This window comes from Euleptes europaea, chromosome 4 (genome assembly GCF_029931775.1).
Source record: "Euleptes europaea isolate rEulEur1 chromosome 4, rEulEur1.hap1, whole genome shotgun sequence".
Taxonomy (NCBI): Eukaryota; Metazoa; Chordata; class Lepidosauria; order Squamata; family Sphaerodactylidae; genus Euleptes; species Euleptes europaea.
Genome location: NC_079315.1, coordinates 114,182,514 through 114,197,563, shown reverse-complemented (window position 1 = coordinate 114,197,563; position 15,050 = coordinate 114,182,514). Strand labels below are relative to the sequence as shown.

Below are 15,050 nucleotides of genomic sequence, written 5' to 3'. Positions count from 1 at the left end.
TTCAGTATTTTGGAATATTTTGGAATTTTTGCATACACATCTTGGGGATGGGACCCAAGTCTAAAAAAAAAATTCATTTCGGTTTTATATATATTTTGCATATACTTTATATAAATCGTGTGAATGTAATTTTAAACAATATTCTTAATAATGTTGTGTACATTGAACCATCAGTGGCACTGCTGAGGGCTGGCGAGTAATTGCGGCTCAAGAGGTCCAGTTTTCGGATCAGTCCAGATAAGGGATATTCAACCCGTAAAGACATACAGCTTTGGCTTCCCTATATTCCTCTGGCTCACCATTCTCCACAATAAAGCTATAGTTAGTACATTGTGAAAGCAAGGAGGTTCCCTTTTTTAAGATCACAGCCACCAGGAAAAACATTTCAGAGAGACCATGGCTAGGCTCAGACCACCCAATAAGATTTAGAGCTCAGAGATTTTAAGAAGAGTTGGTTTTTATACTCTGCTATTCCTCTACCTTAAGGAGTCTCAAGGTGGCTTACAGTCACCATCTCTTCCTCTCCCCACAGTAGGCACCCTGTAAGGTAGGCAGGGCTGAGAGAGTTCTGAGAGAACTGTGACTGGCCCAAGATCACCCAGCAGGCTTCATGTGGAGGAAATCAAACCCGGTTCTCCAGATTAAAGTCCGCCGCTCTTAACCATTATACCATGCTGGCTCTCTGGTTTTCAAATGTTCTGCCCAGTGCAGAACTCACTTTTTTGGCCTCAAGGTCAGTCTGATACTACTGGAAGGTAACTCTGGGAAGCCTTCCTCTCAAACTCTGCACACAGTGAAAATTAGTAAGAGACTTAGTCAAGCAAGCCCGCCGAGGCAACGCCTTTACACCAACAGTGGCTTGCGGTCTTCCTACCTGGAGTTTCCACTCTCTGGTAATGGTATGGATTTACGCACACTTCATCCTTTTTAAGGTTAAAAGCATAATCACAGTTCTCAATTGCCTTAAGTTCGTGGTGACTGTGAAGGTCAGGCCAGCGCCACAACCGGCAGTAAATGACGTGCGGCAATCCTTTACGGTGAGACACTTGCAGGCGGCCATCGAGAGACCTAAGGGGAGGAAAAATGTTCCAGAAATATTCAGAGGTGTTCACAGGGGGGCACTCTCAAGTTGAGATGTTCAGAACTGCGGGAGTTTATTCCCACCACCCATCCGCCGAAAGGGCTACAAGAGAAATCTTGCACTCTTCCGGGAAGTCTCGAAAGAAGGAGACAGCATTATAAAACAGCCCCTGACTTATACTGGCACCTGAATCCAGCTGTCCTTGTGCATGAGGGGCCATAGAGGCCACTGCACATCTACGTTACTTTAATGCTCTACCCCCCACTCACCCCAATTCCTCACAACTACACTAAAACAGTTATTTCTTTAAGTACATCTGCCATACAAGACTGCGCAATAAGATTACAAGCAGTCAGATATCCGAGTGATTCACGTTGGCTTGCAACTCGAAGCTTGCATTAGACATAGCTGTGTTTGCTTGCGGGTTTTTTCCGCGAGCTGTTTGCGTTCTCACATCCCTTGCTGCTACCGGTTGAAAAGTTTTGCTAGTTTTAAGACAGAGACTGCCTAGGCCTACACAAATGCAGATGGTTTATGACTCATGGGATGAGAAAGACGAACTTCAGGGCACAATGCAAGTAAAGGGTGACATGGAAAAAAAACCCATCAAAAGCCTAGACAAACTGCTCACTCAACATTGGGGGTTTTTTAGTCTCGCCGAAAGCACATACCTGACCGACAAGTCAAAAACAGTGTGCAAACTAATGTTTTTTAAACACACACTTGATAAGAGATTTAAAACTCCCTGATCTTGTTAAACAAACACCAGACCACGTGGTTGCATTTCCCAGGCCCCTAGGTTTCCCCCCTTTCAACGGCACTGATGTGGAATGAGGATTTTCCAAAGTTAGAATTTCATTGGTCAAAACATCAGCTGAGAACACTTAAGGAAAATAAAAACTATTGTTCTAAAATGCTTTGCTGACTAGGAAGCATTTCCAAGTAGACAAGACCCTCAAAAGCCAGTCCCTCCCACAAGATCTCTAGAATGAGACACAGGGCAGAATATTCACCTGGTTTGTTCAGAGAAGCTGTAAAGGCCTGATGTTTCCCACTGATCTATCGTATTTGGTGTACTCAGTCCCCAAATTTCAGAGCAAGTGCTGTGCATAAATTGAAAAAAACAAAAACAAAAAAAGTCGATGTGAATATGGAAGCATGGTTATTCAAACTACCGTGATGTAAAGACATGGGGGGGGGGGAGGGGAGAAATGTACAGAAAGCTCCCTTTCACGTAGAAGATACCGCTTTTAGAACACAGGTCTTGGTTGCTGTATTTTCTATGTGAAGGAGGCCAACAAAATGGAACATGTGACTCAAGGTAAAATGATGTCTTAAAAAGGTGACCAAGTTAGCCGAATTTAAACAAATTGGCATATTCGTAAGATACCTTAAAACAGGCAAAACCTCAACCTGGCAGAACACAGTATCCATTTTTTTTTTATTTTGTAAAAAGGGATTACCATTGCAAGCGTACTGAAAGTCAGAAATGAAAGCCACATCAATAGGAAGTTAATATTTCTGCAAAGTTTTAAAACAGCAATCGAGAACCGCTAGTGTGGTATAGAATGATCACTAGCGTGAATGTGCAGGCCTTGTTCAAAAAACCACCCTAAACCATCCAGTTGCCCCAGTTTTCTATGCCACAGAGGGGGAGAAAGCTTATGCTGCTGTGGCCAAGTACACCACTATCGATTTGAAAGAAACATTTTTTAAAAAAATTCAGCAACTCAGAGTTAACACGTGGGGTGTATTTTAACCCAAAGCACTTTTTCTTAAAATGGCAAACCAAAGTTAGCTGCCATTTTACAGAAACCCAACTTCATAAGGCCGCCAATCCAAGGAAAAGGACAAAAGCACAACAAATAACCATTTATACTACTGCACAAATGAAGCAGAAGGACTATCCACTATATTTCTATGTACCTGCTTTGCATTCTTTAGGAACTGTATGCTGGGTTTCCAGCTACCAGAAAATAGTGTTATGTATCTACGAGATACTATTCTAAAGTAAAGTATCGGGTGAAGCATCTGAGATCCGCAGACTTTTACTATTCTTTCCTGGAGAGCTCAATTAGCCTTCAAGCCTTCCAACCCTTACCAACAGAATAAGGCAACCCGATGTGAGTTACCCCAAAGCCCGTTAGGCATGCTGCAACCTCTGGGACCAGCCAGCAGCAATGTCTTAGCTCTGAATGGTCACATCTCATGATGAAGAACCAGAGGGCCAGCCACCTTGCATGCTTAATGGGATACAGTGAGCAATGTTTGCCTGGGGAGTTTCCATTAATATAGCAGCTGTTAAAAGGGGGATCTGTTAATGGTGGTTTTGCATTATCCTCAGTATTGCAGAATCAGCCCACAAAGTCTCACAGGAAAGTGATGGTTGTCCACCTGCCCAGACATATACATTAATCACTTATAGCCTGGAGAAGGGATAAAGAGAATTTTTGTACAGCTGTTTTACGTATTCTAACTACGCATGGTTCATTCTCACAAGTGACCTGGAAAAGTTATTTGCCCTCAAATATCAGTATTTCCAGATTCTGAGAACACCAATGCAAATTTCAAACGATATCTCAACGGCTAAGGTATTGAAATTACCAAATATCTCAAAACAAACCAGTTCTTTCATAATTTTTTCTTTTTCTTTCCAATACCATTCATTACCTATGAAGCATCACAGGTAATTTTGATCGCAAAAGCCATGTGCATTCTGCATCACAAATTCACACCCAAACCACACATTCTTTAGATATTCCACTATTGTGAAAAAACAGTTAAACTGAAACTAGCATTTATCAATCATAAATTAAGGCCATATAATGGACTTGGGTCCTTGTTCTTGGCTAGGCTTGCCAAGACCGGGTTGGGAAATTCCTGGAGATTTTGGGGTTGGAGCCTGAGGAGGGCGGGGTTTGGGGAGATGGGGTATAATGCCATAGAGTTCACTGTCCAAAGTCGCAATCTCCAGGTGAACTGATCTGTCGCCTAGAGATCAGTTGTAATAGCAAGAGATCTCCAGCCACCACCTGGAGGTTGGTACTCCTACTCTTGACCCTTCAGTATTTTCACACTCTTGACTGTACAGACACACCTATTTGCCCATGAGTGGGCTGCAGGTTTACATGAAGCCCTCCCCACCACTTCTAGGTTACACATTAACATGACCTCTTGACCAAGGTTGGCAAAGCTCTAATCTAGAGCCAGAGTAAGGAGAAAAAGTCATGTGCTGGGGGAGCACATGAGACCTTGGAGGCAATTAAGCTATAAGCATTACCCTAGAAAAACCAGGTGGGAGGAGATCTAGCACTCACTGTGTTCTGACACTGAGCGCCCTAAAGAGGGGGCTTGCGGAAGTTATCTTGCTCAGGCTCCAAGCCACCAGTCTCTTAGCTCCATGGCACAACTCTGCTATGCCTCTGGAAACCAAATACACGCCACAGCACTCCGGTCCTGCATTTCACAAGTTTACTTTCTGGGGAGTTCTCATATACCCAAGACCACAGGGACACTTCTGAAAACAGTCTCTTGAGTCACTTAAGCCGGAAAAGCCAGTTCTCCCTTTTGGAAAACGCTTTCTTTCTTAAAGCATTTCTTCTTGTTTGGAGTGAGTCTCCATCTCCACAGAGGAAAGGTTTTGAAAATTAGTACCGGTGAAGGCTGACCAATGGTTCCTATTGGGTCAGAAATCGTTTGCAAAAAGCCCATTCACCCTCCCCCCAATGCTTTTAAATGAAAACCACCTAGCAGTAGCTCCAGATGACGGAACTGCTGACTGTTTTTGCTCTTCCAGGGCTCTCCTATTAATTCAGAATTTAAAATTCAAGTAATACAAATTCATTGCCAAAACCACAACTTAGTCCAAACGTTCGTGTATTCCCAGCATTCACCAAGTACCTCTTGTAAAAACTATTTATGCTGAGCCCTTTGAATTAGAAAAGTTGCTTCAAAACAGTGAAAAGATATTTTCAAGAGCAGGCTGGATTTAAAATGCATACATACATACATACACACACATACATGCACACTGTATATATGGTCTGTCAAGGCAGATCTCAAATGTGTGATTTGATGAGGAGGGAAGAAAAAGAAAAGTTGGTTTTTATACCCTGATTTTCTGTACCTTAAAGGAGACTCAAACAGGCTTACAATCGCTTCCCCTTCCTCTCTCCACAACAGACACCTTGTGAGGTAGGTGGGGCTGAGAGAGCTCTAAGAGAACTGTGACTAGCCCAAGGTCGCCCAGCAGGCTTCATGTGGAGGAGTGGGGAAACCAACCTGCTTCACCTGATTAGAGTCCACTACTCTCAACCACTAACACCATGCTGGGAGATCAAGACTTCAACATCTTGAGCTTCCCCAATTCAAATGGCTTCTAGAATCTCCCCACTTCCATCATTTGGGAAGGCAGAACTAATCTGACAAAGGGCAAAGCTTCCCTCTGCCATGATTCCTCAAAAGAAGAAACCCAAACTTGGTTTTTCTGAGGGCAGTAGGAAGAAGGCCATTCTCCCAGCAAACTCAAAGAAACATGCCTTGTATACAGCTTTTGTGATAAATGTTCAGCAGAATCCACTGAGATCATGTGCATGGCATCTTTTTGGGTGTGAATTCTAGAGCGCTTCTTCAAGTTACATGCGGCAGGTCAGTGCAACACAAGCCTCTTCTGTCTACTCAAAACTTTAGTTCTGATTAAGTTCTGATTAAGGTCCAACTGGGTCAAACCAGTTTAAAGTCTGTACACCCCCTCTCTGAGGGAAGACTGACTAGAGATCCACGAGGCACCAATGCCACACGACACACTACGTTGATCTCTCGGAGCGGCCCTTCCTCGTCAAAGTGTCAGAGGATGCTTCCAGCAAAAAGCGCTACCTAAGGCCAACTACAGCAGCTACGGATTTAGGGCCTGGAGGCTGGAGTCTCTGAGCAGGTTCAAAGTACAGCATGAATTTGGCTCTGCGAAACCGCCAAAGATTAAAACTTAAACAAATATTACAGCACTGGGGGTTCAAGGTGGGGAGAGAAAACCATGTTCATTGTATCTTAACCCTGAATTTCAGGTACTGCAAATACTCAAGTAGCCAATAAAGGACAGGTGACAGCAGTAGCCAAAATAAGTTAAATCTCTGGATCGACACGTACAGCTATCTTGTTGGGAATTAGTATACGAGTTTTGTCTCTGCCAGGATTACAAAAGGAGTGAAATGTTTTTCGTTTACATTGACTCAGGGGGGTGGTGCCAGCCACTTGGCAAGTGCTGATTGGTCAGATCAAGAGCTATGGGTCATGTGATGTTCTGGCACGATCCCAAAAGCGTCAATTGAACTGCCATTTTGGTTAAGAAGAGACTTACTTCTTATCACTTCTTCTTCCTTAAGTAGATAGTGTTAACTATATTCTTTACTGAGTTTTAAGTCTTAGAGCCTGTGAGCCACGTGCTGGCAAGAGTTTAGGGAACGAATTGTAGATATGAGTTATTAATTTATATTCCAAGTTTATCCTCTTTTTGATAAACTAAACCTCTATATTTACTGAAAGAAAGCAATGCGTCTTGAACTGTGTGTGTGTGTGTCTAATCTATGAACCACAGGCTCACGATTTATCGCAATCTATCTCACAGGTAGCGGAGGCTGAGCTAGCAGCTTGCAGTCCCCAGAAGCAAAAAAGAAACTCTCAAAGCCAGAACAAACAGCCAGAATTAACAGCGTGGGATACGGAGAGTGTGACACAGGCTAACTTTTCACACATGACCAAATGCATCCTCCTGTTACCATTCAGCAACACCTTGGATTCAATTGGCACGTCAGGAAACGCAAGGCCAGCACAACCCCAGGGAAAAGTAACCAGCCAAGGTTCACCGGTGGTGTTTTCACCCTTGAGTGTATCCCCAAAGCTTAAAAGACATACAAAGCTGCTACGGGACCCTGATGCCCCGTTCCAGTATGAAGTGGCTGTGTGGGGAGATGAGGAATTGCAAGACCCGGGTTCAAATCCCCCATCAACCATGAAGGCCGCCGGGGGGGGGGGGGAGATTGGGCTACTCACTCTCCTAGCGCAAAATATTTCAAGGGGCTGTCGTAAGGATAAAAGGGAGAAGCAGAAACCGTATATGCTGCCCTGAGCCCTTTGCAGTGAGGGCATTATGACATGCAGCACACAGATAGTCCTGGCTTAAAGCCAGACATTCCACACAGCGAAATCCTGAACAGTATGGATGCTTGAAGTGCCTGTCAATCATCCCAGTACATCCATGCTCACTGGCCAGAACCAACAAAGTATACATTTTACCCGAGTCAGTTCAGGAGCTAGGTGCTATTTGTGCTTACCACCAATCTTCCACGCTGTTTGTGTGTGTGCCAGCAGGCTTGGAGGTGACATCTTGCACACTCCTGGCCTTGGAGCAAGCAGCAGCATGAGGCTTATACCACTTCTCTTTGCTCTCGAGTTTAACCGAGCAAATGAAGCCTCCCACCAGCTATACAGGGAGGGGAGGGAAGACTGCTTCATGCTACACGGAGGACTGATGCGGGCAGAGGGTGACTACTCCAAACCTCAGCACAGCACAAAAAACCTGACCTGAGTTCTCTGCAATTAACTGAGAAGTTGGGGAAAGGTATCTGTGACCTTCCCTTCATCTCCCCACAACAAGCAACTTTTGAGGTAGGTGGGGCTGAGAGAGCTCTAAGAGAGCTATGACAGGCCCAAGGTCACCCAGCAGGCTTCATGTGTAGGAGTGGGGAAACCAACCCGGTTCACCAGATTAGTCTTCGTTGCTCTAAACCACGGCACCACACACTGCAGCAATCTAACCTTGATGTAACCAGGGCATGTACTACAGCGGCCAGTTCTTTCAAGCCTAGGAAAGGCCACAGCTGGATAACCAGTCAAAGCTGGTAAAAAGCGCTCCTGGTTGCAGCGGCCACAGGCTTATCCAGCGGCAAGCTCGGGCCCCAGAGCAACCCGCAGATTATGGACTGGTTCCTTCAAGGCAAGCACAACTCCATCTAGAAGGCATGAACCCTTAATTCCTGGGTCAGCTCTTCTGCTAACCAGTAGCACTTCTGCCTTGTTGGGATTAAGCTTCGGTTTATCAGGTCACAGCCACTCAAAAACTGCCTCCAGGCACTGGTCCAGGGATTCTACAGCCTCCCTGGGAAGCACAAGGTAAGAGCTGAGTGTCATCCACATACCGGTGCCAACCCAGGCCAAATTTCCTGATGAGCTCACCCAGCGGTCTCATGCAGATGTTAAAAAGCATAGGGGACAATATGGAACCTTGCGGGACCCCACAGGCCAAGGGGCTGAGCAACAGGCCACAGCACCAAATAAGAGCATAAGAAAGGCCATGTTGGATCAGACCAAGGTCCATCAAGTCCAGCTGTCTGTTCATACAGTGGCCCAACCAGGTGCCTCTAGGAAGCCCACAAATAAGACTGCAGCAGCACCTGCCTGCCTTCCAAAGCACCTAATATAATAGGCATGCTCCTCTGATCCTGGAGAGAATAGGTATGCATTATGACTAGTAGCCATTTTTACTAGTAGCCATGAATAGCCCTCTCCTCCATGAACTTGCCCACTCCCCTCTTAAAGCATTCCAAGTTGGCAGCCATCACCACATCCTGGAGCATGGAGTTCCACAATTTAACTATGCGATGTGTAAAGAAATACTTCCTTTTTTCTGAAGCCTGCCCTTCAGGAAGGGCCAGAACCACCACAGTGGCTCTCAGTATTTTTTTTATGGGGTACAACCTCTTCTGTCCATATGGAGAAGACTACGCTAGGTTACGGTGAAGCTACAGTTTTTCATGCTTTTTTTGGAAACATGATTGGCAGTGGGGAGGAGGGGTGGCTCAGCAGCAGAGCATTTGCTTGGCACGCAGAAGGTCCCAGGTTCAATCCCCAGCATCTCCAATGAAAGGTAATAGGCGACGTGAAAATCTCTGCTTGAGACTCAGGAGAGCTGCTGCTGGTTGGAGCGGACAAGACTGACCTTGATAGACTAAAGGCCTGATTCGAAAGGCAGCTTAATGTGTTCGAGGCAATCTGCCTCTCAGTCGCTCCAGGGAATAGGAACTATTATTTTCTGTCGTCTGTGAGGAGCAGTGGCTTTAGCCAGTCAATAAAAACTGCCTGAATCCTAGCCCAAGGTGGTAGGTGGGTTTTTGGAAAGCTGTGCTGTGCTTCCAGATGGCAGCAAATGTGAAAACTTAATCTATCTGGCATAATTACCATCTGATCCTGATCATTACTGTTTGTTACTTTCCTTAAAAACATCTCTCGTTCGCCCATATTTTAGAGGCTGTTCAGACTTAGCACCTCGGTTCACTAGCGGTTTTTGACGAAGGGCTCGCTTCGTGGCTGTGTCAACTCATCCAAGCAGTGAACACTCTTCTCATCGCAGGCTCTTTTAACATCTGCTTCTTGTAACTTGTGTTTCTTTGAAAGAGACCACCCAAAATACATGGGAAGTTGGATCTGCTCTTCGATAAAGTTTTAAATTTTCAACCTCCCTTTCCTCCCCCCTCCCAGCTGTGTCTAAAATAAGTCAGACAGCAGTTTACTGGTTAGAGTGTCAGACTAAGATCTGAGACCCCTTGAGCCGGTCACTCTCAGCCTAACCTTCCTCACATGGTTATAGTGAAGATAAAGCGGAAGAGCAAAAAAAGATTATTGTAAGCTGCTCTGGGTGTCCACTGGGGAGAAGAGTGGGCTTATGTTTTAAAAATCACTGCAAGTAATATTTCACAATAAAATCATTCAGATATTCAGCAGTGAGTTTGCACAGGATACATCCAGCCAGCGTGGTGTAATGGTCAAGAGCGGTGGTTTGGAGCGATGGACTCTGATTGGGAGAACCGGGTTTGCTTCCCCCACTCCTACACATGAGAGGCGGATGCTGCTCTGGTGAACTGGATTTGTTTCCCCGCTCCTACACACGAAGCCAGCTGGGTGACCTTGGGCGAGTCACAGTTCTCTTAGAGCTCTCTCAGCCCCACCTACCTCACAGGGTGTCTGTTGTGGGGAAGGGGAGGGGAGGTGATTGTAAGTCAGCTTGATTCTCCCTTAGGTGGTAGAGAAAGCTGGCATAAAAAAAACAACTCTTCTTCTACCGATGCCTGCCTGTGAGAATCTGATCTCGACTACAATTCAAGGGAATGTGGGAAGGAATGTCAAATTAACGAGACAAGAACAGTAATCGCGTCTTTGGCCTTGCACCAGAGATTCCACCGAGTTGAGGCATCGTTTACAGTCTACTTACAACTGAAACAAAAGAACCCTGATGTGAGAACGTTTGGGAGCTCCCCTCCCCCTCTCCCCCATGGATCAAGTGTACCTACCCTGCAGAAAGGAGGGGAATCTATTTTGCAAAGTATAGAAGATGACAACTCTGCTTTTCAGTCACAGCACAACCTGCTTTGGCACTACCACGTTCATTTCACTATCAAGAATGGGTTGCTAAAGTCATGCCAATCTCTCTTCCAGCTATAAAGAAGAAATCTGAGATAGCCCATACCCATCAGGGTGAAGAATGCCAGGCTTCTGCATCTACAACATGTACTCGTTATACTGGAGGCAGGTTGATTCCTATGGACAAAAGGAACCTTAGCCATTGATGGCAGGAATTTGAAGGTTCACGTGCCATTAATAGTTGTATTGTCATCAAACAGGAAACTAGTTTATTTTAACAGTTGTTATCAAAGAGGAAACTAATGTATTCATACCGAGTAAAGCCCATCAATCAATTCAGCTACCACCGTTACAGGAGCACATTTCACAAAGGCAGGGCTATCTGAGTCATCTGACAACTTATAGATTTTGAAGTTTAAAGGTCTGTTTCACTACGCCTTTCATTTAAAAAAAATACTGTAATAGTAGTCGCTCATTTGAGCACTTTTTGCAGCCCACATCTGTCCTTCTATTGCTGCTAGAAGCAAGCAACCTTTGCTAGAAAGTTACTTGCAGCAGGTGGGATACCGTATTGTCCGGCGTATAAGATGACTTTTTAACCCAGGAAAATCTTCTCAAAAGTCGGGGGTCGTCTTATACGCCGGGTGTCGTCTTATAGGGCTGGTGCTGAAACTTCCGAGCCGGACTGGAGAATCTGCCTGGGGAGCCGCCTCCGCTCTGTCCATGTCCGCCGGAGGAGGGAGGGGAGGCGAGCCCAGCGAGGGCGCTCGCTGCCCGGCTGGGAGTCGGAGCCAGGCGCGCCGGGGCGCACGGAGGGAAGCGCTCGGCCACGCTCCAGCCACAGCGCCAGGCAGGCAGGCGGCTGGCTGGGGCAGCCGCTCTCCCCGCGTCCTTCTCCGCCTCCTGGCTCCTGCCCACCAGCTCCAGCGTCGCGACTGCAGCCTAGCCGCGCTCCAGCCCAGACTGAGGGTGGTTCGGGGCTGAGCGAATGCGGGCGGGCGGTCTGCGCGCTCCTCCTCCTCGGCCCCCCCTGCCTCCCTCCCTCCCTGCGCGTTGGTGCGTCTGGCTCCGCTCTTGCAGCGCGGCCAAGAATGTGACCAACTCCCCAGGCGGGACTCTTCCAGGAACAGGCGCCGCCTCCCCCCGGCCCGACTCGGCTCCCGGCCCTTGTGCAAAAGGCGAGCGAAGGGGGGCGGCAGGGGAGCGAGCGAGGGGCGGGCCTCGGCTGCGGAGGAGTATATTCCAAACTCTATATTTTAACAGGAAAAGTTGGGGGTCGTCTTGTACGCCCAGTCGTCTTATACGCCGGACAATATGGTACTTAGAAGTCATAACAGCACTATGAGCAACGGCACACCTACACCCAGGCAGTTACAGGGAATCTTGGTCTCGTGACTGTTCAAGAGAGCTTACCATAAATTGTGTGTTGTGTTAAGTGTCATCAGGTTGCTTTCGACTCATGGTGACCCTATGAAATAATGTCCTCCAAAACGCCCTATCCTTAAAAACCTTGCTCAAATCTTGCAAATTGAGGGCTGTAGCTTCCTTTAGAGTTAATCCATCTCTTTTTGTTGGTTCTCGTAGGTTATCCGGGCTGTGTAACCGTGGCCTTGGTATTTTCTTTCCTGACGTTCCGCCAGCAGCTGTGGCCGGCATCTTCAGAGGAGTAACACTGAAGGACAGTGTCTCCTCTGACCTCCCAAAAAGGCTATGCTGGGTATTACAGGACCTGCATGGACAAAAGCCATGCAGGAGAGAGGCTGCAATAAGCAGGTGAATCAGTCAAGATTGAGCAAAAAGCTGGCTGGACAAAAAGCTGGCAAACATCATCATCTGCTGTTCTATTATGTGGTTCCAGGTGTCTAAGACACATGCCATTAATAGGACCCAGTGATGAGCCAAATGTGGAACAAAACAAAAACTTTAACTGCCAAGAACACAAAGGTTGGACAAAAAAAAAAAAAAAAGCAGGACCCGCTGAGAACTGAACTGGGGAATTTAATGGCTTCTTAAACCAACTGGAATGCCTGTGGACTGGTTAACTGTTACATGATGAGCTGAAATCGAATAACTAGTGAAAGCTGCAAAGAAAGTGAAGGAACATAAACTGACATTTAGGTTTACCACGTTTAATAACGAAAGATTTAGAATTTTATGTCATCTAAATCACTTGGATTATTTGATATATTGGTTAAGAAAAGGTCAGAAAGGAAAGGGAATCCTATCCCCCTATCCCAGAAAGGAAGCTCTACAAATTGAGGAATAGCTTTTCATGAACTGGAGAGCAGTAGTGATGAAGTCTTCCACAAGTGAAATGCAGTCAGTTTCTATAAGCAGAATACAGATTTTTTTAATCAATAATCATAGAATCATAGAGTTGGAAGGGGCCACACAAGCCCGCTAGTCCAACCCCCTGCTCAGTGAAAGATCAGACTAGAGCATTCCTGACACGTGTTTGTCCAGCTGCTACTTGAAGACTGCCAGTGAAGGGGAGCTCACTACCTCCCTAGGTAGCGGATTCCACTATTGAACGATTCTTACTGTAAAAAAAAAAAAATCCTAATCTCCAGCCGGAACCGTTCTGTCTGTAATTTAAACCCACTATTGCGAGTCCTATCCTCTGCTGCCAGCAGGAACAGCTCCCTGCCCTCCTCTAAGTGACAGACCTTCAATTACTTAACGAGAGCAATCATGTCTTCCCTCAACCTCCTCTTCTCCAGACTAAACATTCCCAAGTCCCTCAGCCTTTCCTCGTAAGGCTTGGTCTCCAGGCCCTTGATCGTCCTCATCTGATATCTAAACTAGATTCTTTATATAAAACCTTCTCTAAAGAAATGTGTAACAAGAGGAATGATTCTGATAATAGAATTAAGGAATTACGAGAAACGCCGAATGAATCAGATTTGCAAAGATTACAAGAATAAGATGAGGGTGCAGGAGCCCTGTTTATATATCAATCTAGCAATGGACAGACTGATTAACTGAAATCAGTGCAACAATCTTATACTCTAGGGTTGCCCCAAGTAATGGAAAGCAAAAAGTTAGGGTTTTTTCAAATTCTGAATAGCAGGTAGGCTTTTAAGCCAATTTATGGCTAAAAACATGGTAATACTCATTTAGATTCCTAAAAGAAATCAACAGATGTTTTAATTTGTGGCAACAGCTTCAAGCAATTAGTTGATTTGTACAGAACTCTAGGTTAGTGACGAATTATTGTTTTCTGCTCTTAAAACCCCTTAATTTTAAGGAATAGGTAGTTTAAACCTGTCATTTCTGTGAGATAAAACGTTTGTGAGGTTTTGCGTATTATTTATTGAGTCACAGCAAGGTTACGTCTTTCTGTGCCAAATCTGATATCAGTTGTCAGTACTGGATTAAAAAAAAATACCCTTGGTTTCTTTTTTAAGTTTACACTTTGTTTTTTTACTTTTCTGTCTGCAAACACGGCCAGTTAAGATTACTATTCTATTACCATATGATTCACTAATGTCTATAAGTGACAAAATAGGAAGGGAAATGGTGAGAGAATTAATGCAAGTAAATTAGTGTGCAACTGCCACTAGCTTTATGCTTAAAGTGCTTGTTGGCAAAGGTATTAAACTAAAATTCCAAGCACAGAGATGTCAAAGATCATCCAAACGTTGAACTCATTCACTCTTTAACATGAGCTTCTGAGATTCTGCGAATCCTCGATTTAAATAAGTAAATTAATGTTTAGGAGTGCCTTGTCTTGATAACCCTATGGTGTTTCCCTAAGTCAGCTGTGACTTGATGGCACTTTCTACCTAAATGACAGAACCCAGAGCGTTACACCCTGTGGGATATTCGTCTTTTGAAAATAGCGTTGGTGGTTGCTGCTTTACCTCTGAAGGTATGCAGAGCCAACAAACTGATGAGTACTCATGGGGGGTATATTTTCTCTAAATGAGACTATGTTTACAACTACCATGGCTAGTGGAAATCTTTTCACAAGTATCTTCTTCTGAAAAGCCATTTACAGTATCATTCATCACAATATTCCATGGACTGAATTTCCACAGCTTGTACCCGGGGGAAAATGTTTTTAGCTACCTGCAATTTCAAAAAAGCATCTCCCATTACCAGCCCTAGTCTGTTTTTTAAAAGACATTTAAGCAATATAAAGCAGCTTTCTCAAAGATGATTTAAATTATATTGTCAGCTTTGTAGACACTTTTTGCGGTGGTGGAGAAACTGCTAACCCAATCAGTATCTACCATGTATTGTATGATTAGAAAAGGCACCTGCTACTTAATAAATCATAACAAAGTCCATGATCTAAGATGCAGGCTAACCTAGCCGCCAGACCTCTTCTAGGTCATTTATGCATGGGAGTTTTACCTGAGGATCGTTGATCGCTGGACCCACTTTCCTTTTGGGAATTTACGCACCAGCAGTCTCCAAGCTCAAATCAAGTCCCTGCCCTTTAAATGCTGCTTTGTAATTAGCCTACTTTGTAGAGCTTACTATGAGAAAAAAAACCTCCCCCCCCCCCCAAACCCAACTGCTGCATAAAAAAGCATTTTAAGAACAAAAAACG

General features: G+C 45.0%; 1 protein-coding gene across 2 annotated transcripts in view; it reads right to left on the bottom strand.

Moving 5' to 3' along the window:
* The window catches only part of SMAD2 (SMAD family member 2), a 34,062-nt gene that overhangs the window by 15,625 nt on the left and 3,387 nt on the right, over nt 1–15,050 (bottom strand). The window contains exons 2-3 of one of the 2 annotated variants that reach the window (XM_056848237.1): nt 2,095–2,184; nt 875–1,068 (exon numbers count right to left, since the gene is read on the bottom strand). In XM_056848237.1, the coding sequence (XP_056704215.1) occupies nt 875–1,068; nt 2,095–2,184 (284 nt within the window). The remainder of the gene's footprint in view (nt 1–874; nt 1,069–2,094; nt 2,185–15,050) is intronic. The other variant, XM_056848238.1, reaches the window with a different exon arrangement.